This window comes from Saccopteryx leptura, chromosome 6 (genome assembly GCF_036850995.1).
Source record: "Saccopteryx leptura isolate mSacLep1 chromosome 6, mSacLep1_pri_phased_curated, whole genome shotgun sequence".
Lineage (NCBI taxonomy): Eukaryota > Metazoa > Chordata > Mammalia > Chiroptera > Emballonuridae > Saccopteryx > Saccopteryx leptura.
Window position 1 is genome coordinate 163,696,364 of NC_089508.1, and position 25,595 is coordinate 163,721,958.

The window sequence follows — 25,595 nt, forward strand, 5'->3', positions numbered from 1 at the left end:
CTGGTCCTCACTGCCTCCGACGGGGGTGACCCTCTCCGATCTGGCACTGTTCTCATCAGTGTCACTGTCTTTGATGCAAATGACAACGCACCAGTCTTCACTTTGCCTGAATACCGAGTGAGTGTTCCCGAGAACTTGCCTGTGGGTACACAGCTGCTGACAGTCACTGCCACCGACAGGGATGAAGGAGTCAATGGAGAAGTGACATATTCATTCCGAAAATTACCTGATACACAATTGTTGAAATTCCAACTAAACAAAAATACTGGAGAAATAAAAATATCAGAAAATCTAGATTATGAAGAAAGAAGTTTCTATGAAATAGAAATACAAGCAGAAGATGGCGGAGCATATCTTGCAACAGCAAAAGTGTTGATTACAGTAAAAGACGTAAATGACAACAGTCCAGAGGTGACCATCACATCTCTGTTTAGTCCCTTGAAGGAAGATTCACCTCTGGGGACTGTTATGGCTCTTTTAAACGTTCATGATCTAGACTCCGGGCAGAATGGACAGGTCACCTGTTCCATGCCAGGGAATTTGCCATTTAAGTTAGAAAAGTCCATTGACAGTTATTATCGGTTGGTGACACACAGGGCTCTTGACAGGGAACAGGTATCCTCATACAATATTACTGTAACAGCCACAGATGGAGGAAGTCCACCCTTATCAACAGAAACTCACTTCACCCTGCAAGTGGCAGATATCAATGACAACCCGCCCACCTTCTCTCACACGTCTTACTTTACCTATGTCCCAGAGAACAATGCCAGAGGTGCCTCCATCTTCTCAGTGACCGCACTAGACCCAGACAGCAAAGAGAATGCTCGGGTTATTTACTCCCTAGCTGAAGACACTGTCCAGGGGGCACCTCTATCCTCCTACATCTCCATCAACTCTGACACAGGAGTCCTATATGCACTTCAGTCCTTCGACTATGAGCAGTTTCATGACCTACAGATGCAGGTGACTGCCACTGATAGCGGGGACCCACCGCTCAGCAGCAACGTGTCACTCAGTCTGTTTGTGCTGGACCAGAATGACAATGCTCCAGAGATCCTGTACCCCTCGCTACCCACCGATGATTCCACCGGTGTGGAGCTGGCACCCCGCTCAGCAGAGCCTGGCTATCTGGTGACAAAGGTGGTGGCAGTGGACAGAGACTCAGGTCAGAACGCCTGGCTGTCCTACCGCCTGCTCAAGGCCAGCGAGCCAGGGCTCTTCGCGGTGGGGCTGCACACGGGCGAGGTGCGCACTGCGCGGGCCCTGCTGGACAGAGATGCGCTCAAGCAGAGTCTGGTGGTGGCGGTCCAGGACCACGGCCAGCCCCCTCTCTCCGCCACTGTCACGCTCACCGTGGCTGTGGCCGACAGCATTCCAGACGTCCTAGCCGACCTGGGCAGTCTTGAACCCTCCGCCAACTCTAAGGACTCCAGCCTCACGTTATACCTGGTGGTTGCTGTAGCTGCCATCTCCTGTGTCTTCCTCGCCTTTGTTATCGTGTTGCTGGCACTGAGACTGCGCCATTGGCAGACATCACGTCTGCTCCAGGCTCCCAGAGAAAGGTTGGCTGGCGTACCAGCCTCGCACTTTGTGGGCGTGGACCGGGTGCAGGCTTTCCTGCAGACCTATTCCCACGAGGTCTCCCTCACCGCGGATTCAGGGAAGAGTCACCTGATCTTCCCGCAGCCTAACTATGCAGACACGCTCATCAGCCATGAGAGCTGTGAGAAAAAGGATCCTTTGTCTTTGTTAGATGATTCGAAGTCCCCTATAGAAGATACCCCTTTGGTTCCAGTGAGTTCTATTTTTACTCCTTTTCTTTCATTTAAAAAAAATTATGACTGGTTTTGCTTTGAGGTTTGCAGCATGGTGATGAGAATTTTTAAATTTTATTCTTTCACTTTGCTTCTTGCTAAAATATTCCAGAATAGACACTGTCGGTTATTAAGGCTAATATGTTTTTACTTTCTGGTAATATTTACATAATGGCAATGAGGGTCTATTGTCATAAGACTGTTGAAATTAGCTTTGCAGAGCCTTATATTTTACAGTTTGTGTGCTCTCCTGTTGGCCACATGCAGAACTCCTTACTCTGGTTTTGAAGGCAGGTGTGGTAAAAATAGGCAAATGTCACAAACAAATGCATTAGCATCACTGGAAACATAACTCACACACAAGACCACTCAGGGTTGTTCTTCCCAAGGAGAAGGGCACAAGTACACACTTGTGATTATATTTGTCAACCTATATCTTGTAATGACAGTTACAGTTAAATATGCTTCCTAAAGATTTAAATTTTTTTAAATAATATTCTATAGAAGTCATAACAATGTGTGCTTAAATTTTTCCAAGTGTGATTATACCTGGCAACTCTGTAGTATTCTTTTACCTGTGATTCTAATTTCTTACTGTTACATGAAGGACACAGCATTTTTTAAAAATTTTTATTTTATTTATTCATTTTAGAGAGGAGAGAGAGACACACAGAAAGAGAAAGAGAAAGAGAAAGAGAGAGAAAGAGGAGAGAGAGAGACAGGGGGGAGGAGCTGGAAGCATCAACTCTATATACCCCTTTGGTTCCAGTGAGTTCTATTTTTACTCCTTTTCTTTCATTTAAAAAAAATTATGACTGGTTTTGCATAATTGACCCGCAAGCCCAGGGTTTTGAACCGGTGACCTCAGCATTTCCAGGTTGATGCTTTATCCACTGCACCACCACAGGTCAGGCAGGACACAGCATTTTAATGTGAGTTTCTTTGCTCCATCGGGTTTCCAGAGGACATATAGAAAGTTAAATTAAGCACATTTTAATCTGCTCTCTCTGTAATTTTTTTTTTGTTTAATTTTCCAATCTCTAAGGCTGAAAAAATATGTAGACCGGGGAGACAAGTAGGTTTGTACATGTTTCCAAGAACAGGAGCGAGGATGTGTGCCAAGAGTATTTCAGTAGCTCATTAACATAAAGGAAGATCCACCCAAAACTGAAATTAAGAGTCAAAATAAACTTGAAGTCAAGAAAGAAATGTTATTTCTGTAGGAGATTCAATTGGAATATAAGCAGAGAAGTACACAAAGTTATTCTAAACAAAGTATCAGTGGTATTACTGATGAACCTATTTGGGTTATTGAAGATAGTGATGTACTGGTTTGATCTCTTACTTTTAATTTATTACTAATATTCTTCTAACTTAATATGGTAGCAGAAAGACAAAGAGTGTCTTAATGTGTCTCAAAATAGTACTTATGGGAACATTACTTTTTTCATATCATTCAACATTTGTTCAATGATATGTTTGTGGGAGGAGAACACATCTTCAGTTATTAACTTTGAAATCATTGGAACTATCACTTAAATTTTTGGTCTGTGAGAGTCAAAATTATTATGCATCCATCTCTAATAATTATTTTGTTTTGAAAGTTTTTTTTAAAAACTAAGCAAATGCTTTTAAAATATAATTATTTAAAAGTAACACCGTTCACTTTAGGTATTGTACTCAATATAGCAATGATTGCAATTCAGTTCCTAAATATGGAGGAATGAACTGATACTTTCTAGTCACATATAAACTAGGATCAAAGACAAAAAAGTTTTTTGCTTATCTTCAGTACTTTTCTTTGTGAGTAATTACTCTTAAAAGTAAAAACAGTGATTGCCTCTGAATGAAAGAACTGGATAGCTGTGGGCCATGGGATAGAGACCTACTTTTCACCTAAAAGTCTTTGGTGCCTTTTTGACTTCTGAAAGAAATATTTTTGTCTATTCAATTCTATGTAACTTTTTAAAATATAAAAAGATATAGTTTTGACCATGTGAAAAATGTTTCATGATGAAAACGGGGTCACTGAGGAGTAAGATTCAAATATTTTAGCTCTTACTATCTTACATTCAAATTAAATGATTTCCTGAAATGGAGAAACATTAGCCTGCGATTCCACACAAGTCCTCTGGGCGCCGCTGTCGGCCAGTGCAGGGCAAGCGCTCACGCCCGGGATTCTTCAGCCTCTAGCCTAAGATTGCCTGCTCAGCCACCAACACTGAGAGAAGGAATCCCGTTTACACACTAGGGCTCCCGACTGCGCAGACTCTCCTAACACAAGCAGATCCCTAGTCCCAAGACTGGAGGCTTCGCTTATCTTGGGCTAAATGCTTTCCCAGTGCGACAGTGTGCACTTTCTCCAGCTGGAAAGACTGGGACCCAGCGAGAACTAGAGCGCACAATGGGAGGGAGCTGTGCGCACAGACGCGGAGCCCGCCGGCTGCAGGTACTGTTTCCCTTCCTGATGCCTTTGTTCTACCGCGTCCTCTGCGAGCCGATCCGCTACTCGATTCCCGAGGAGCTGCCTGAGGGCTCGGTGGTGGGGAACCTTGCCAAAGATGTAAAGCTCGGTGTCCTGGAGGTGTCCTCTCGGAAGCTGCGAGTTAGCGGGGAGACGCTGCTTTTCAATGTAGACGCGGAGAGCGGGGACTTACTTGTGAAGGACCGGATAGACCGTGAGCAGATTTGCAAAGAGAGAAGAAGATGTGAGTTGCAGTTGGAAGCTGTGGTGGAAAATCCCTTAAATATTTTTCATATTGTTGTGAATATTGAAGATATCAATGACCATGCTCCTCAATTCCATACAGATGAAATAAACTTAGAAATCAGTGAATCTGTCAGCCCAGGAGTGGTAACTATTCTTGACTCTGCCAAAGATCCTGATATTAGTATGAATTCACTGAGCAAATACCAACTAAGTCCTAATGAATATTTCTCATTGGTGGTGAAAGACAATCCCGATGGTGGCAAATACCCAGAATTAATACTGAAGAAGACCCTGGACCGAGAAACGCAGAGCGTGCACCACTTGGTATTAACAGCCTTAGATGGTGGGGTTCTGCCACAAAGTGGCACTGCTCGGATCCGAATCCTGGTGGTGGATGCCAATGATAACCCTCCTGTGTTCAGCCAAGATGTGTACAGGGTCAGCATTCCAGAAGACGTGCCCCCAGGCACCTCTGTGCTGAGGGTGAGAGCCACAGACCTAGATGAAGGCTTGAACGCAGAGGTCACCTATTCCTTCCTTCGTGTGGCTGATAAAGCCCAGCACGTGTTCTTTCTGGATTCTGCTACAGGAAACATTATAACTCATGAACCCTTGGATTTTGAAGAAGTAGAAAAATATATCATGGATGTAGAAGCAAAGGACCGGGGATCTCTCTCTACACGGTGTAAAGTCATTATAGAAGTTCTAGACGAAAACGACAACAGCCCAGAAATTATCATCACTTCGCTCTCTGATCTGATTCTAGAGGATTCGCATCCAGGAATGGTTGTGGCCCTCTTCAAAACTCGGGACAAGGATTCCAGGGAAAATGGAGAAGTCATGTGTAATTTAAGTAAAAATGTTCCATTTAAGATTCATTCTTCTTCCAATAATTACTACAAACTAGTAACAGACGGGGCCCTGGACCGGGAACAGACCCCGGAGTACAATGTCACCATCACAGCCACTGATAGGGGCAAGCCGCCCCTCTCCTCCAGCACCACCATCACCCTACACATCACCGATGTCAACGACAACGCTCCGGTTTTCCAACAGTCAGCCTACCTGGTCCATGTACCAGAAAATAACCCGCCCGGTTCCTCCATAGCGCAGATCAGCGCCTCCGACCCCGACCTGGGACCCAATGGCCGCGTCTCCTACTCCATCGTGGCCAGCGACCTGGAGCCGCGCGCGCTGTCGTCCTACGTGTCGGTGAGCGCGCAGAGCGGGGTGGTGTTCGCGCAGCGCGCCTTCGACCACGAGCAGCTGCGCGCCTTCCAGCTGACGCTGCAGGCGCGTGACCAGGGCTCGCCCGCGCTCAGCGCCAACGTCAGCCTGCGCGTGTTGGTGGACGACCGCAACGACAACGCGCCAAGGGTGCTGTACCCGGCGCTGGGGCCCGACGGCTCTGCGCTCTTCGACACAGTGCCGCGCTCGGCGCAGCCCGGCTACCTGGTCACTAAGGTGGTGGCGGTGGACGCGGATTCGGGACACAATGCCTGGCTGTCCTACCACGTGCTGCAGGCCAGCGAGCCCGGACTGTTCAGCCTCGGGCTGCGCACGGGTGAAGTGCGCACAGCGCGAGCTTTGGGCGACAGGGACGTGGCCCGCCAGCGCCTGCTGGTCGCTGTGCGCGATGGGGGACAGCCGCCCCTCTCTGCCACTGCCACGCTACTCCTGGTCTTCGCTGACAGCCTACGAGAGGCTCTGCCAGACCTCGTCGAGCGTCCCACGCCCTCGGACCCCCAAGCTGAGCTGCAGTTTTATCTGGTGGTGGCCTTGGCCTTGATCTCCGTGCTCTTCCTCCTGGCGGTGATTCTGGCCATTACCTTGCGCCTGCGACGCTCTTCCAGTCCCGCCACCGGGGGCTGCTTTGGGTGTGTTCTCTGCTCCAGGTCTGGACAAGAGATTGCTCCTAACTACAGTGAGGGGACTTTGCCGTATGCCTATAATTTGTGTGTGCCCGGGGATCAAACTAACCCGGAATTTAATTTTCTCACATCTGCTGATCACTGTCCAGCCAAACAAGACACTCCCAACAAAGATAGCTCTTTAGCGCTATTGGCTAGCATTCTAACTCCTAATGTTGGGGTAGATGAGAAGACTTTTAAACAGGTAAGTAGTTAAAATAATGCTTTTTATATTCTAATATGCCAATATACATCAATATAATGCTATTATTTCAAGATCTTATGTTCAATCTCTTGATAGAGTTCCTAAAATAAATCTTGGTCAGATCTATGGGTATCACTGTTAAGACTAAAATTCACAACGCTGTGACCCTTCTAATATTAAAATGCATTTTAAAAAATATATAGGAAAACCTCAGGTAAAATTTTTCTATGAAATAGAATACCATTTAATTAAGGATATAGAGTGCATGTATACTTGATAACGTGGTATTTTAAATAACAACCCTAATGCCATCCAAATTTTCTCAAACATTTCATCTTTTTCTTAATAGAGAAACATCAGTAAGAATTATGGTCATGCATCCTATCTGATGATTTTTTTTTGAGACTGTGCTAGTTCCACATGCACAAATGCTGTTCTTTCAGTTGGTAAAAACTAATAGGAACCAAATCTGACCTGCAAGTTTTTTATTCCAGTAATATTTGCAAACTTTTTTTAAAAAAGTTAAGCAAACCCTTTTAATAACTCTTTTCAAAAGTGCTCTCGATCAAATTTTAACATCACACTACATAACTTTATTGTCTGCAATTTAAGCTTTACATATGCTGTGTGAATGATTCTCGAAGAGGTGAGCGTCTTTATAGTACTTATGGAACAGGCACGTTAGTTTGGTTTTCTTACTCGTTGCAATAATAAGTTTGGACTCTAGGCGCCGCTGTTCACCAACCAGGAGATGGGAAGCTGCGAGATACAGAGTCACTCCCTCCCCCAACCTCCGTAACACAAAGCAGAATGAGATGGATACTCACAGATCCTGATGCTGGAAACTTAAAAGTACGGACTTCCCTTCGCTCTCTTATATTTTGGATGCAGTCGACCTGGGACTTTGTAGATACATAAGCTGAGTCAGGACAAGCCGGCTCAAGTAACCGCGGAATATCGGCTCAGCCACTGCTATGGGGAATCAGCTACTACGCCTGGACCGCAGCGGGCAGGTCCTACTGTACATTTTCCTGGGGAGTCTGCGGGGGTCTGGGGCAGGGCAGATCCGATACTCGGTGCCCGAAGAGACAGACAAAGGCTTCTTCGTGGGCAATATCTCCAAAGACCTGGGGCTGGAGCCCCGGGAGCTGGCGGAGCGCCGCGTCCGCATCGTCTCCAGAGGTAGGACGCAGCTTTTCGCTCTGCATCCGCGAAGCGGCAGCTTGATCACAGCAGGTAGGATAGACCGGGAGGAACTCTGTGAGAAGATGTCCTCCTGTTTTTTAAATATGGAGATACTTGTGGAAGATACCCTCAAGATTTACGGAGTGGAAGTGGAAATAATGGATATTAATGATAACGCCCCCAGCTTCCAGGAGGAGGAATTAGAGATAAAAGTCAGTGAGCATGCAACTCCGGGGTCGCGATTTCCCCTTCCTAACGCTAGGGATCCAGACGTAGGAAAGAACTCCCTACAGCGCTACCAGCTCAACCCTAATAGTTACTTCTCCTTGCAAGTGCGAGGCAGAACCGATGGGGCTAAGAATCCTGAGCTAGTGCTGGAGAGGAGCCTGGACCGGGAGAAAGAGGCTAATCATCTCCTCCTCCTCACAGCCTTAGATGGAGGAGATCCCATCCGCCAGGGCACTATTCCCATTGGTGTGGTCGTTCTTGACGTAAATGACCATATCCCAAAGTTTATACAGTCTGAATATCGAGTGAGTGTTCCCGAGAACCTCAGCTCTGGAACCCGGGTGCTTATGGTAAACGCAACAGATCCAGATGAGGGAATCAACGGCGAAGTAGTGTATTCATTCCAGAATATGGACAGCAAAGCTTCTAAAATATTCCATTTGGATTCTCGAACTGGAGAAGTCTCAATACAGGGGCCTCTGGATTTTGAGAAACATAGATTCTATGAGATGGAGATTCAGGGCCGAGATGATGGAGGTCTCTCCACCACTGCTAAGATGTTGATCACAGTTGTGGATGAGAATGATAATGCTCCAGAAATAACTATCACATCTTCTACCAACTCAGTGCTGGAAAACTCTCCTCCAGGTACGGTGATTGCTCTTCTAAATGTGCAAGATCAAGACTCTGGAGAAAATGGTCAAGTCTCTTGTTTCATTCCTAACAATCTGCCTTTTAATTTAGAAAAGACTTATGGAAATTATTACAAGTTGATAACAAACAGAGCGCTGGACAGAGAGCAGATACAGAGCTACAATATAACCCTGACAGCTACAGATCAGGGAAGTCCACCTTTGTCTACAAACACTTACATTTCATTGAATGTAGCAGATGAAAACGATAACCCGCCCACTTTTGCTCACTCCTCTTACTCAGCCTACATTCCTGAAAACAACCCCAGAGGAGCCTCCTTCTTATCAGTGACCGCACTTGATAGGGACAGCAAAGAAAATGCTAGGGTCACTTACTCTCTGGTGGAGGACACCATCCAGGGAGCTCCCCTGTCCTCTTACATCTCTATCAACTCGGAGACTGGGGTCCTGTATGCGCTGTGCTCATTCGACTATGAGCAGTTCCGAGACCTGCAGCTACAAGTGATGGCACAAGACAGTGGGGACCCTGCACTCCGTACCAACGTGTCCCTGAGCATATTTGTGCTGGACCAGAACGACAATGCACCAGAGATCCTGTATCCTGCACTCCCCACTGATGGCTCCACCGGCGTGGAGCTGGCACCCCGCTCCGCAGAACCCGGCTATCTGGTGACGAAGGTGGTGGCAGTGGACAGAGACTCGGGCCAGAACGCCTGGCTGTCCTACCGCCTGCTCAAGGCCAGCGAGCCAGGGCTCTTCGCGGTGGGGCTGCACACGGGCGAGGTGCGCACTGCGCGGGGCCTGCTGGACAGAGATGCGCTCAAGCAGAACCTGGTGGTGGCGGTCCAGGACCATGGCCAGCCCCCTCTCTCGGCCACCGTCACGCTCACCGTGGCCGTGGCCGACAGCATCCCAGACGTCCTGGCTGACCTAAGTAGCCTTGAGTCTCCCGCCAACCCTGATGACTCAGGCCTCACGTTATACCTGGTGGTGGCGGTGGCTGCCGTCTCCTGCGTCTTCCTCGCTTTTGTCATAGCGCTACTGGCACTCAGGCTGAGGCGCTGGCACAGGTCACATCTGCTCCAGGCTTCAGGAGGGGGATTGGCGGGCTTGTCCGCTTCGCACTTTGTGGGCGTGGACGGGGTGCAGGCTTTCCTGCAGACCTATTCCCACGAGGTCTCCCTCACCGCAGACTCAGGGAAGAGTCACCTGATCTTCCCGCAGCCCAACTACGCGGACACGCTCATCAGCCACGAGAGCTGTGAGAAAAGCGAGCCTTTCTTGATAGTTGAAGATTCAGTTACCGGTTTAGGCAAATGTGAACCTACAAATAATCAGGTGAGATTATTTTTTCTGAGTCCCAATTACTAGTGTCTCTGCCCAAATCTATTAAATGACTTTTTTGGTGAGCCTGTTACAAAAATTTTGGGAGGGGGCATATTCAGTTCATAGAGACTTAGAACAATACATATAAATTTGTGTATTTTACCTTTAATCACAGGACCATAAATTTTCAGAAACATTTTATGAAAGTCATTTTTAGTCTGGGTATATTTTCCTTTGATTCCAAAGGTCCAGTGTGCTATTATACCTTGCCTTATAATAAGTTGAGTTTTCGTAATATTTTTCTATCATCGGTGTCGATGACTATCAGTGTAAGCTGGTTATTATTCACAGACATTTTATCTATTTCCCTACTTCAACTTTGTGTTCTCTCCATCATTATAATTATATTCTACTATTTTTGCTATACTTCTAATGCTCAGATTTTACCTTATTGATTCACAAGCATACTCTCTAGCTCTTTTCTTATTTGTATACACACAGTCACACATATTTCCACATTCACACATGTAAACTTTCCTCTGAGCATAAAACAATTACAGTATATTTTCATTTTTGATGACTGGTAATATGTTTAGATCCTGTTGGTTATTTAACTTTGTCTCCTTTATTTATCTCACCAAACATGCTGGTTGCCTTTTAATTACTGGACCCCCTTATGAGAGGAAACATAGAATACCCTTTTGTTTTTTAAGTTCTAGACATCTTTTCTATTTCTACTGTGAAGTCATTAGATAGTTCTGAACTGATGTTATTTTCTTTTATTTTTTAAAAATATTTTATTTATTGATTTTTGGAGAGGGGAGACAGAGAGAGGGAAAGTGGGAAAGAGGGGGAGAAGCAGGAAGCACCTACTCATAGTAGTTGCTTTCTGTATGTGCTTGATGGGGCAAGCCCAGGGATTCGAACCAGTGACCTCTGCATTCCAGGTCCATGCTTTATCCACTGCACCACCACAGGTCAGGCTCTTTTATTCTTTTACTTGTACTTTAGTGTCTGTTGAATGTTTTTTTAAATGAAAAGTCACAGAAATACTTAATTTTGAATTAGTGCTTCTCAAAAAGTTACTTTAAAATCTGTTAAACATGTTTACATTTTTCAGACTTATTTATATGGAATAGTTTGTGAATATAAGGATGGAGTGGGTATTTGGACTTCATAAGAGATGGATTTAGCTGGTATTGCTCTGGATAATTTTGTTTGTTTTCAATATGCCAATGAATCATGGATTCCCTCTTTATTTCCTTCATAAAGTCATTTTGTATTATATCTAGGTATGGTATTCTAAATTCTTATTCAGAAACAACTTGTTATTAAAGCCCTAAGAGTTACCTATTAACACATTTGTTATCTAAAGCAAGGTCTAGGAAAGTCAAATGAGAAGAGGAGATATATCTAGGGTATTTGATCTCAGGAATTGTCTCCATAATCAGTTCAGCTCCTCAATGTCACACTACTTCTAGATATTGGGTCCAAATTATTTGCATATTCATGTTCCCTTTCAAGTTTACTTTACTTTCTCATTTAAGAATTGGCTGTAATGTTATTAACTATATGTAGAATATCTAATGTTTGGGTGAAAAGAATTTCAACTGCAGGAGAGGGAAGTCTTGCAACAGATGCCTAAATTTGTCTTGAAGTCAAGAAAATGTTAGTGTTTTGGTGCTTATGAAATTCCAAACTAAAAAAAAAAAAAAGATTAACACATTTTACTTGAACTGAAATTAGATGAATGAAAAGGATATGAAGTATTTTGCTGGAAGAGAGAGGTAGTCCATATTTTTAAAAACATTAGTCTGAACTAGTTAGGAGCTGGCAACCAAGATCTTGGAAGATAAAAAAGAAAGGTTGGCTTTGAAACTTGAGATGAAGAAGGCTGTTTTGACTCTGTGGTAAAGTTCTGTTAAGGTGCAACGTATAGTCCAGTTAAATAAAAGACAGAAAACACCTTTACATTTTATGTCATTAAATTCCTATGGTAACCTATTAAGGTATAATTTTATATCATCTAAGCGTGAAACGCTTAATCCCTTTCATAAATCTTTTATATGTAACAGGGAAGACTTAATGGCATTGGCCATTGGTATCCTGAGTACACCTTATATAGCTTTGAGCTCTCCTCCAGTTTCCTCTGATAAACGGAGGAAGGAAATTATCTGCACCTAAGATTGACTCTAATACTGGGTGTCATTTCGTGGCTGTTAAAATTTCCCCATACCACTTGGTGGGGCTGTTTTCTCACTTGGTCTTTGTTCTAAATCTGGAGAGAAACTTTGCTTTGTTCTTCCAATATCTGAACTGCCTCTGATTAGAAAAAGACAAACTTTTCTCATTCGTGGGTAAATGGCTCTTCTATAGAACTCCATCTCTGAGGAACTTTCTTTGGAAGTAAACACTTGGAAACAGACACAGCCAAAACAACATAGCTGTCCAAGTACCGAATCTCATTATTTGCCTGCAGTTTTCTAAACAGACTCCGAGCGCCGCTGTTGGCCAATGTGCTGCAAGAGCTGGAGTCCAGAGTCCACCCGGGTGATTTGCTGCGCAGTCACAAAAGCAAGTACGTAGAAAGGAGAGGAACCCTCAGTCCGGTCACTGCTCGGCTAATCTGATTCCGGAATACCGACTGGGATGCCTTCAAACTGGGAGTCTTGAGTTTTCTACGCGGTGAAAGTCGATATTTTAAACGCAATTTGTAAAGAAAGCATCTTCTCAACGCCAGAAGTTGCAGCAGGGCTGAGAAGGATGGGAAGTAGGGCGAAACAGAGGAGCGGTACCCGGCGGCGGCAAGTACTCTTTCCCTTCCTGCTGCCTTTGTTCTGCGGAGCGCTCTCCGAGCAGATCCGCTACTCTATTCCGGAAGAAATGGCCAGGGGCTCTGTGGTGGGGAACCTCGCTAAGGACTTGGGGCTGCCTGTACGAGATTTATTGACCCGCAACCTCAGAGTTAGTGCAGAGGAACAATACTTTACCATAAACACGGAGAATGGGAACTTACTTGTGAATGACAGAATAGATCGGGAATCGCTCTGTCCTCAAAACCCTCTGTGTGTTGTGCCCCTAGAGATTGTAGCAGAGAACCCTCTAAATGTTTTTCACATAAACGTGATTATAGAAGATATAAATGACAATGCACCTCACTTCCTACAAAATAGCATTATTTTACAAATCAATGAACTTGCAATTCCAGGAACTCGGTTTGGTCTGGAATCTGGTATAGATGCAGATGTAGGGCCTAACTCTCTTCAGAGTTACCAACTCAGCTATAATGAGCACTTCTCTCTCATGATGAAGGATAAGATTGAAGGCAAGAACACCCCTGAATTAATGTTGGAGAAGCCCCTGGACCGGGAACAACAGAGCTCCCATCTCCTGGTCCTGACAGCGGTGGATGGGGGTGACCCAGTCCAAACGGGCACCACTCAAATCAAGATCGAGGTCACTGATGCCAATGATAACCCCCCAATGTTCAGTCAGGATGTGTACAAAGTTAGCCTGAGAGAAAACTTGCCCTCAGGCACCTCTGTGCTAAAGGTGACTGCCACAGACCCAGATGAGGGCATCAATGCAGAGATCACCTACTCCTTCAAAATATTAGGAGATGTTGGAAATATGTTTATGCTAAACCATCAAAGTGGAGAAATTAAATCCAAAGACCCTATAGACTTCGAAATCAGTAGCAGTTATACTATAAGCATAGAAGCCAAGGACGGAGGAGGCATGGCCACCGAATGTAAAATTATACTAGAAATTCTAGATGAGAATGACAACGCCCCAGAGGTGGTTTTCACTTCCGTATCTAGTTCCATAACCGAGGATGCAGAGCCTGGGACGGTGATTGCTTTGTTTAAAACACATGATAAAGATTCGCGAGAAAACGGGGAAGTCACATGTCTAATAAAAGAGAAAGTTCCTTTTAGGATTCAATCTTCTGCCAATAATTACTACAAGCTTGTAACAGATGGAGCCCTGGACCGGGAACAGACCCCGGTTTACAATGTTACTATCACAGCCACTGACAGAGGTAAGCCGCCCCTCTCCTCCAGCAGAAGCGTCACCCTACACATCGGGGACGTCAATGACAACGCTCCAGTTTTCCAACAGTCAGCCTACCTGGTCCACGTGCCAGAAAACAACCCGCCCGGTGCCTCCATAGCGCAGGTCAGCGCCTCCGACCCCGACCTGGGACCCAATGGCCGCGTCTCCTACTCCATCGTGGCCAGCGACCTGGAGCCGCGCGCGCTGTCGTCCTACGTGTCGGTGAGCGCGCAGAGCGGGGTGGTGTTCGCGCAGCGCGCCTTCGACCACGAGCAGCTGCGCGCCTTCGAGCTGACGCTGCAGGCGCGTGACCAGGGCTCGCCCGAGCTAAGCGCCAACGTCAGCCTACGCGTGTTGGTGGACGACCGCAACGACAACGCACCAAGGGTGCTGTACCCGGCGCTGGGGCCCGACGGCTCTGCGCTCTTCGACGCGGTACAGCGCGCCGCGCAGCCCGGCTACCTGGTCACTAAGGTGGTGGCGGTGGATGCGGACTCCGGACACAATGCTTGGCTGTCCTACCACGTGCTGCAGGCCAGCGAGCCCGGACTGTTCAGCCTCGGGCTGCGCACGGGCGAGGTGCGTACAGCGCGTGCTCTGGGCGACAGGGATGTGGCCCGCCAGCGCCTGCTGGTCGCTGTGCGTGATGGAGGACAGCCGCCTCTCTCGGCCACCGCTACGCTGCATCTGGTCTTTGCGGACAGCCTACAAGAGGCACTGCCAGACCTCAGTGATCGTCTCACACCCTCTAACTCCCAGGCTGAGCTGCAATTTTACCTGGTGGTGGCATTGGCCTTGATATCCGTGCTCTTCTTTCTGTCTGTGATTCTGACCATTGCCATGCGCCTGCGACGCTCCTCTAACCTGGATACGTGGCACTGCTTTCAGCGTAGTCTCTGTACTAAGACTGCACCGCGGGCTTCTGCTAACTACGAGGGAACTTTGCCTTATTCCTACGATCTGTATGTTGCCTCCGATTCTCAGAAAACAAGGTTTAATTTTCTCTCTATGGCGTCAGAAACGGTCCCTCCACAAGATCTTTCAAACGAAGTATCTTTGGTAGTAAGTGTCACTGAGGAAAATAACAAGTTAAGCGCTAACTCTATTGCTTCTACTCACGTGAGTTTCAATGAATGTCCTTCATCTACAAATGGTTTGCTTTAATTTTCTTTATTAACTAAAAGAGAGGACAATGCATGTCCTTTTTAAAAGAACATAGTAATGATTTTATAATATTCAGGTACCTATGCTAGGGATTATTTGAATCCCACTGAGTAGGTCAATTTTATGCTCTATCTTTTCTCAAAGTCACCTGTAGATTTCTCACCAATTAAAATTTTTTTCATGGTATTTCTGCCAAATTAGATTCATGAAATCATAACAGTGAGAATTTCCCCCTACATTTTGATGAACTTCCAAATGTATTGCCAGTAATTCTCAATAATTGAAATTTGGTTTACTACCCAGAAAAAGGTAAGTTTATAATATTCTTTGTATTACTAACTTTCCTGCATATTCTTTTGAAACATAATGTTAGTAGATTATTCAGTATTACTCTTATTTCTAGTAAATGTAAATTGGAATACTTTCATTTTCTAAAAATTTTAATGTGTGTTCTTTTAACTTCCAGTGATTATCAAAATGTGTTCATTCACATCTTTTATTTTTAGGTTTCCATATTATTGTGAAAACTTGGTTTTTAAATTTAAATGTCAACAACTTCTAAAAGTAGTTCTTCCATTTAGACATATTTAAGAATCTATGAAAAATAATCTGCCCCAAATTATGGCTGAGTAAAATATTTTAAATTATTCTATTATATGATTTCTGAACACAGAAAATTTCTAGGGAGATGTCCCATGATAAGTATGTTGGGAGTATTGGTGATGTCAAAGCAGGTACACTAAGATTGGGATAAAATTACTACATATAGAAATTTCAAGTTTATTTAAAAGCTCATCAGAATATGCCTGACAACTACAGAAAATAATCTCTAGAAAGTGGATCTGTGTGAAAAATTTTAGGGAAATGAAAAAGAAGATACCGGTAGTTTTTTTGTGTGTGTGTTTGTTTTGATACCGGTAGTTTTAATTAAAAGAAATACTGGAGTTTTCATTGGCTCCATTTCCATCCTTATTTGAAGAACAGTAGGTGGAGCTATTTTAGGTCTAAAAACCAAAAATCCTTTCCTGGAGTTCAAGATTGTGCAGTAATTGGTTAGGACTCTGAGCGCCGCTGTTCACCAATCAGGAAGAGAAAAGCAGCGAGAGCCAGCTTGCCTGTACGCGCCTGAAACACAAAGCAAGGATAGAAACTAACCGTCTCCTTCTGGACTGGAAGAAAATTGAACGGAGGAGGTGTGGCCCCCCAGCTGACCATTCTAAGGACGGAAGTGCTAATCCTGATCTCGGTGGTTAAGGGAAGAACTGGAAATAACCCCCAGGAAGGTGACAATGATTCCCGAGCGACTGCACCAGGACTGCAAAGGGCTGGTCCTGCTGGGAGTTCTCCTGGGGATTCTGTGGGAAACTGGATGCACCCAAATCAACTATTCAATTCCTGAAGAGCTGGAGAAAGGCTCTAGGGTGGGCAACATCGCCAAGGATCTGGGGCTGGAGGTCCGGGAACTGGAAGAGCGCAGAGTCCGCATCGTTTCCGGAGGTAGGAAGCAACTTTTCGCTCTGAACCCGCGAAGCGGCAGCTTGGTCACTGCGGGCAGGATAGACCGGGAGGAGCTCTGCATGGGGGCCATAAAGTGCCAACTAAATCTGGAGATCCTGATGGAGGATAAAGTGAAAATATACGGGGTGCTGGTAGAAGTGAGGGACATTAATGATAATGCCCCCTACTTCCCGGAAGGTGAATTAGAAATAAAAATGAGTGAACACGCAGCCACTGGGATGCGGTTCCCCCTTCCCCACGCTTGGGATCCGGATATCGGGAAGAATTCTCTCCAGAGCTACGAGCTCAGTAGTAATACTCACTTCTCCCTGGACGTGCAAAGCGGAGCGGATGGGAACAAATACCCAGAATTGGTGCTGGAGCGCGCTTTGGACCGCGAGGAAAAAGCGGTTCACCACCTAGTTCTTTCAGCCTCTGACAGAGGCGACCCAGTGCGCACTGGCACAGCGCGCATCCTCGTGACTGTCCTTGATGCGAACGACAATGCACCAACGTTTGCGCAGTCCGAGTACCGCGTGAGCATTCCGGAGAGTGTGGCCGTGGGCACTACATTGCTTCTGGTAAACGCCACCGACCCTGACGAAGGAGCCAATGCGGAAGTGAGGTATTCCTTCCGGTATGTGGACAACAAGGCGGCCCAACTTTTTGAGCTAAATTGTAATTTAGGGACAATTTCAACAATAGGGGAGCTGAACCACGAGGAATCGGGATTCTATGAGATGGAAGTGCAAGCAACGGATAACGCAGGATATTCTGCCCGAGCCAAAGTCCATATCACAGTTTTGGATGTGAATGACAATGCCCCTGAAGTACTTGTCACCTCTTTCTCCAGCTCCATTGTGGAAAACTCTCCCAGAGGGACATTAATTGCTCTTTTAAACGTAAATGACCAAGACTCTGGGGAAAATGGACAAGTGATCTGTTCCATCCAAGGGAACTTGCCCTTTAAATTAGAAAAGTCTTATGGAAATTACTATAGTTTAGTGACAGACACACTCCTAGACCGAGAACTAGTTTCTAGCTACAACATCACAGTGACCGCCACTGACCGAGGAAGTCCACCCCTGTCCACAAAAACGCACATCTCACTGAATGTTGCAGACACCAACGACAACCCACCCACCTTCTCTCGCGCCTCCTACACTGCCTATATCCCAGAGAACAGCCCCAGAGGAGCCTCCATAGTGTCTGTGACCGCCTCCGACCCAGACTACGGAGAGAACGCCCAGGTCACTTACTCCCTGGTTGAGAACACCTTCCAGGGAACTCCCCAGTCGTCTTATATCTCCATCAACTCGGACACGGGGGTCCTGTATGCGCTGTGCTCCTTCGACTATGAGCAATTTCAAGACCTGCAGCTACAAGTGATGGCTCACGACAGTGGGAACCCTCCGCTCAGCAGCTATGTATCACTGAGTCTGTTTGTACTGGACCTTAATGACAACACGCCAGAGATCCTATACCCTGCCCTCCCCACCGAGGGCTCCACTGGAGTGGAGCTGGCACCCCGCTCAGCAGAGCCTGGCTATCTGGTGACTAAGGTGGTGGCAGTGGACAGAGACTCAGGCCAGAACGCCTGGCTGTCCTACCGCCTGCTCAAGGCCAGCGAGCCAGGGCTCTTCGCGGTGGGGCTGCACACGGGCGAGGTGCGCACTGCGCGGGCCCTGCTGGACAGAGATGCGCTCAAGCAGAGCCTGGTGGTGGCGGTCCAGGACCACGGCCAGCCCCCTCTCTCGGCCACCGTCACGCTCACCGTGGCCGTGGCCGACAACATCCCAGACGTCCTGGCTGACCTAAGTAGCCTTGAGTCTGCCGCCAACCCCGACGACTCCGGCCTCACGTTGTACCTGGTGGTGGCGGTGGCTGCCGTCTCCTGCGTCTTTCTGGCCTTTGTCATCTTGCTGCTGGCGCTCAGGCTGAGGCGCTGGCACACGTCACGTCTGCTCCAGGCTTCCGGAGGCGGGTTGGCAGGCGTACCAGACTCACACTTTGTGGGCGTGGACGGAGTGAGGGCTTTCCTGCAGACCTATTCCCACGAGGTCTCCCTCACCGCGGACTCGGGGAAGAGTCACCTGATCTTCCCGCAGCCCAACTACGCGGACACGCTCATCAGCCACGAGAGCTGTGAAAAAAGTGAGCCTCTTTTGCTGTCAGGTGATTCAGTGTTTTCTAAAGATAATCATGTATTAATTCAGGTGAGTCCCTATCAAATACTTTTCTCTGAGCTTTGAGCAAAATATCTCTTATTATAGGTAATGAGACTTTGTCTGGATACTCCATTGGTTAGAGCATCGTCCTGGTACGAAAAGATTGCCAATTTGATCCCCAGTGAGGGCACATACAGAAACGGATTGATGTTTCTGTCTCTCTCTCTCTCTATTCCCTTTTCTCTCTCTCTAAAATCAATTTAAATTGACTTTATAGATAATGAATATATATTCAGAATTTATAAAGCAGATACACATAAATTTATGTCTATATGGCAGATACCCCGCCACTTTCCCTTAGGCCATTCCTCATGCCTTATTTATAACAAATTTATATATATATATATATATATATATATATATATATATATCTAAATGCCTTATTTATAACAAATTTATATATATATCTAAATATATATATATTTGTGTGTGTATAAATTTGTATCCACTTTATAAAGTACTTTTTTAATATTGCCTTGTTTTTCTAGTTTAATTTACAAATGATAAAACTTCCTGCTTTTAATTGGTCTTATTTTCCATTGGCCCTACAATGGTTTAATATTGAACATTTTATGTCATTTTATCAGTTAAGAACATAAATTCTTCTAGAAGGGATAAATTCAATGAAAATGATAAATATATATTTTAAATAAATTTTATAAATAGAATGCAACTACACATGAAATGACTAATTCATAAAACACATTTTGTTTCTTTTGAGGGGCAGTGATTCCTGTGGTCACTGGGGATGCATACACTTATTCTTTCTCAGTATCCTAAGTCACTTCATGGTTTCAAATCATTCTTGAACTTCCAAATATGGCAGATTTATTTCCTTCACATTTAAAACTGTCTCACTGAAATATGCAAACAGTTTAAGTGTTCTCATAAGGAAAAACTGAAAAGATATTCTCACTGATGATTTTAATGATGACTGTGGGACACTCAGAGTTAACAAATTGTGTCTTGAGCACATTTTTTGGTACTTTGTTGAACTTACAGTAATTCTTTTTTCTTATGTTAAACTTATCACAACTTTCATTCACACTCATGGAAAATTATCTGGAAAGTGTATGGATTCTAAATGTTTCCTGATAAGCTTATGCTTATTGTAGAACATTGAACAGAAATTGAATGCTAACGTACATTGTTCATTAGAAAGCATTGCTGGAACCTGTGAGAAGCCTCTGTGTGTGTGTGTGTGTGTGTGTGTGTGAATTCTATAATAAGGTAGAGAGTCATAACAACCTAATTATTTTCTCAGTATTTGTTGCCTATCTACTTTTTAAAATACAACAGTTAGACTTTGTGTGGTGAACACACAGTATAGCTGTTCAGATGATGCATTGTGGAATTGTGCACCTGAAACCTGTACAATTTTGTTAATCAGTGTCACCCCAATAAATTTAATAAAAAGGAAAAACAACAATACAACAGTTAATTAAAACCTAGACTTATAAAAGAGATTTTAAAACATTTAGAAAAATAAAAGGTATCGTAATCAGGTGTCCCTGAAATGAGACAGTTACTGCTACTGAGATTCACATGCCACTTTATGCTTCTTGACAATGAAGGAAAAAAATACAATGTGGTCCTATTTGTGTGATTTTAAAAAAAAGATTTGAACATACCTAAATATGCAAATTTCATGTTGACATTAAGTTCCAAGTGGAATTTAATGAATAGAACTTTCTAGTGTATGTGCTACAGAAGCAAGCACAAGCAGAGCTTCCTAAACAATATCGAGGGGAATAGAGGGCAACAACAGTATTGTTTTATAAAAGCTATCAAAATGTTTATCACCAAGCCAGTTTTCCTGTGGTGGTTAATTCCAAAGGGAAGATAAAACCTACAACAGAAATTGTTTGGGAGGCTAATCTAGTTTTGTCCAACTATGCTGACTCCTATTCATTTAATCTAATTTAGTGATATCATTAAGAGCTAGGGCAATGAATTGCCCTTCAGTAGATGAGTGGATAAAAAAGCTATGGTACATTTACACAGTGGAATACTCCACAGCTATAAAAAAGAAGAAAATCCTACTCTTTGTGACAGCATGGATGGATGTGGAGAGCATTATGCTAAATGAAATAAACCAGTCAGAGAAAGACAAGTACTATATGATTTCACTCATATGTGGAATCTAATAAACAAAATTAATTAACAACCAAAATAGAGACACTCATACATAGAGAGCAGGCTGGCAGCCTTCAGGGGTGGGGGGAGGGGCTATGTGAGCAGGGGAAAGGATAGAACTAAAAAAGAAAAAGGAAAAAACTCACGAACACGGATGACAGTGTGGTGATTGCAGAGGGGTGGGAAGTGGAGGACGATATAGGAGGGATACATGGTGATGGACGAAGACTTGGCTCCAGGGGCGTGTTAAATACATAATGCAGTATACAGAGATGTGTTGTAGAATTGGGCTCCTGAAACCTATATAACTATGTTAACTAGTGTCACCCCAATAAATCAATTAAAAAAAAGAGCTAGAACAATGAACAATCATGACCTATAGGTTATATCTCAAATGTTAGTAACCTTAACTACGCTTCCAGATTGAGCTAAATAGGCTTCATTAAATGGTTGTTGAGTGAACAAATGAATGTGCCCTGGGGATTTCCTGATATCAGCATTCTAAAATGTAGTATGATGGAAAAGTAGCAACTTTGCAATGAGGTAACTCCTAACTGTGTGACCTTTGACAAGTTATTTAATCTCTTTCAGCAAAATAGGGATAATGATACATAATTTGAAAAATTGTGATGAGGACCAATGAGAACATATCACTGGTTCATAACATGTTTTATACATAATATGTACTTAATTAGCAGTAGCCATTTATTACATTGTTGATAGGAAAAAGGAGTCATACTTTCAATGTCAGTACACTTAACATTCTGTTGGGAAAAGTAATAACGATATGTGTGCTTCTCCAGATGGTACAATGGGATGACCTGTGGATGGAAGTAAAATAGTTCTAAAATTGTTATGAAAGCTAATTTAAAATCTTAAGTGCCTAGAAGCATTCTTGATTGAGAAGCCTCTGTTGGTGGTTATAAAAGATGGGGAAAGATTGTTTTGGATGAGATAATTTTATGAGTGTTAATTTTTCTCTATCTGAACCATAGTGTTACCAAAATAAGGACCCTATTGTTCAAAGGACCAATTCACCCCAATAGGATTGGTAGGATGATTTAAATGGAAAATGTGTCACCAAAACCTGAAAGTTGGAGTTAATTTGGTTTGAACTCTGTAAGTTCAAAAGGCTATGCAAAATATCAATATTAGCTTTAGGATATTTTTCATAATTTAGGACTGATAACTAGAATATTTGTTGATTGATTTTTTTTTTTTTAGAGAGAGAGAGAAAGAGAGGGAGGGACAGACAGAGACAAACAGGAAGGGAGAGAGATGAGTTGCTCATTGATTGCTTTCTCATATGTGCCTTGACCTGGGGGCTCCAGTTGACCCAGTGACCCCTTGCTAGAGCCAGTGACCTTGGGCTCAAAGCAGTGACCTTGAGGTCATGTCTGTGATCCCATGCTCAAGCTGGTAAGCCCCATGCTCAAGCTAGATGAGCCCACACTCAAGCCAGCGACCTCAGGGTTTCGGACCTGGATCCTCAGTATCCCAGGCTGATGCTCTATCCACTGAGCCACTGCCTGGTCAGGCATGTTGCTTGATATTTTTGATTGGTTTGGATGTTTATATATATTTCTTCTGGTGCCAATAATGAAATTATGCCAAGGACTTTGCTTATTTTCCTATGGTTATGAAAGGTATGTATGCATTTATGTAATCTAATAAATTCATCAAAGCATTCAGCTATAACTTAAAGTTGTGGTTCCACTATCTTATAGTACCTAAAATTGGAATGTAATCTATCAGCAGACATTCTTTCCCCACTTCCATTCTAGAAAAGTATTATGCTCCTTGAAGCAGCAATAAATAACCTAGGATCCTTGCTGAGACTACACAACTTGTTGAAACTATGCAATCTATATATCATTTTAAAGTCAGTTAGAAGTCTAATGATTAATACACTGTGTCACAGTTTTCTCAATTACATGTAACAGAGTATAGCTGTGATCACAAATTGAATAGATATGGTGAAAAAAATCTGCTTTTTCCTCAGGAAAGATATCAAGTTTTAAAAAGTACACACCTCTGCATTAATAATGTGTAGTTCATTGTATATCAATTATACCTCAATAAAGCTATTTAAATTTTTTAAGCAAACACATAGTTGTGAAGGGATGTTAATCAAATTAGTGAGTATATATATATATATATATAAAGCTATATATAACATATATTACATATTATATATTAGGAAAGAGATTTACTCTCTAATATTACACTTAGAGTTCATTTTTAGAAAACCATATCTAATGAAAAGTTATCAATAACAACACACCATTGAGGACACATACTTAAAATACTTATAGGAAAAGACTAGTTAGTGGCAAAGATAATTGAAAAAAATCTTTGATAGAGGATGAGTTTTCTGGATACCAAATGGGAAAAACTCTGGTACAGAAAGTGTGAAGAAATTGTCATTGGATGGACCATAAAGTCAAATAAAATAATTTATCTAAGCCTGACCTGTGGTCGCGCAGTAGACAAGCGTCAACCTGGAACACTGAGGTTGCTGGTTCGAAGCCCTGGGTTTGCCTGGTCAAGGCACATATGGGAGTTGATGCTTCCTGCTCCCCCTCTTCTATCTCTCTCTCTTCCCTCAAAAAAATGAATAAATAAAAATAATAATCTGTCTACATGTGAAAGGAATCAGTACCTCCACAATTTCTCTTAGAGAAGCCATTAAAAGAGCTACTCTTTTGTTATAATATACAAATATAACAAGTATAACTTTTTACTTCATATTTAGATCTCAAGCATTTCACACAGTGATTTTCACACCTTCTTAATACTCAATAAAAGGCTTGAGTTCAATGATTAGAAAGTGGTCTCGAGAAAATAATCACACTGTAGAACCAATTATTTTACACATGCTTTCCCTCTGTATGGAACTCCTAATAAGAGCCAGCTTTCTGACTTATCTGTACAAAGCTAACAAACTGGAGAGTTGTCAAAAAAAAGTTTTAAATTCATAAGATTTTTATACTGTGACATTTCTTAGAAGCTTTCTATATCTTTGCAACTGAAAATTCAGCGAATAGTTTATCCTGGGACTGGTGTGTGTGTGTGTGTGTGTGTGTGTGTGTAGCCTCCCCTCCCAAGATAAATAAAAAGAGAGACTCAGCCTAAAAATATCTTAATCATCAAGAGGAAATAAAAAGAAGTCATCGCTTTGACATTATATGCTGGAGTCACTGAGGATATCAAGTCTCAAGAATATTTGTGTGAATAAGATTGTACCACTGCCTTTCAACTTGCAAATTCCAGTGAGAAACAGCTATCTTTCTCATTGCTTTCAACTCTTAAGTACCTCCACCTCTGATTTCTTCAGGCTGCAGGTCTAGAGTAGGGACTCAGAGCACCACTATCAGCATATGTGGAAACAGAGATAAATGAGGAGTTATCATAAGGTTTCTACTGGGTGACTTTCCTAATCAGAACTTCCCAAAGATCTGGGCCTTGGTGTCCAAGACTTACCTGCTCAGAAGTTGTGGGTTAATTAGCAAAAAAGACTACTTCACTCTGAGTGAAGAAAGTGGAGACTTACTTGTGAGTAACAGGATAGACCTTAAGCAGATATACCTACATACTATATAGTTTGTACCATAAATTTAAAAACAATAGTTGAAAATCTTTTAATTATTTTTCACACTAATCTAAATATTCAAGATGTAAATGATAATACCCCTGCTTCAGCAGGAGTATTATTAGGTTAAATATGTGAGTTGACCCAGCCTGGATCAAGATTTGCAATAGTATCTATAGAAGATCCTGATGTTGGAAGCAATTCCTTTTCAAAATTACCACCTTAGCAGCAACTCTGTATTCATCTTCAAAGTAAAAGAAAACAACAGTTGAAACAAACACACTGAACTTCTGTTAGAGAAGCTACTAGACCTGGAAAAGTAAAGCTCGCCTCTCTTAGCCCTGACAGCCTTAGATGGCGAGTAGCACCTGGAAGCCACACAACTACAACACTTGCGCTCTTCATTTCAGCCAAAATGTGTATACATGGCCGGACTTTGAGAAACCATGCCTTGGCACCTCCGTGGTGAGGGGGAGGGCCATTGACCCAGACGAGGGCCTCAAAGTGGAAGTCAGGTATGCCTTTGCAGCCCAGAGCATGCATAGCCAGCTTGGCCTTGATCACCAGTTAGAGAAATGAAAATTTTAAGTACATTGGACTGTGAAGAGATTTTAAAATTTTGCATGGTTTTGGAAGCAAGGAACAGGGGGAAACTGGTTGGCCAGTGGAGTTGAGATAAAAATTTTAGATGATAATTATGAAATCCCAGAGGTGGTTTTACTTCTTTTTCCACCATGATTTCAGAAGATTCTGTACTTTGGCCAGTAATTTCTCTGTTTAAAACACAGGATCCAGATATGAGAGAAAATGGGAAGGTACAATAAAGTGCACATTTCAGAATTTAATCTTCCATGAATAATTACTCAAGCTTGTAACAGATGGGGCCGT

The 25,595-nt window shown here is 43.5% G+C and overlaps 2 protein-coding genes across 2 annotated transcripts in view; both read left to right on the forward strand.

Annotated features, from left to right (window-relative positions):
- The window catches only part of LOC136377219 (uncharacterized), a 143,134-nt gene that overhangs the window by 57,807 nt on the left and 59,732 nt on the right, over nucleotides 1-25,595 (forward strand). The window lies entirely within an intron of this gene.
- On the forward strand, nucleotides 4,052-7,619 carry LOC136376798 (protocadherin gamma-B7-like). The gene is made up of 2 exons (XM_066343164.1): nucleotides 4,052-6,642; nucleotides 7,370-7,619. Exons 1-2 carry the CDS (start codon nucleotides 4,222-4,224, stop codon nucleotides 7,439-7,441), a joined length of 2,493 nt encoding a protein of 830 aa, XP_066199261.1. The 5' UTR covers nucleotides 4,052-4,221; the 3' UTR covers nucleotides 7,442-7,619.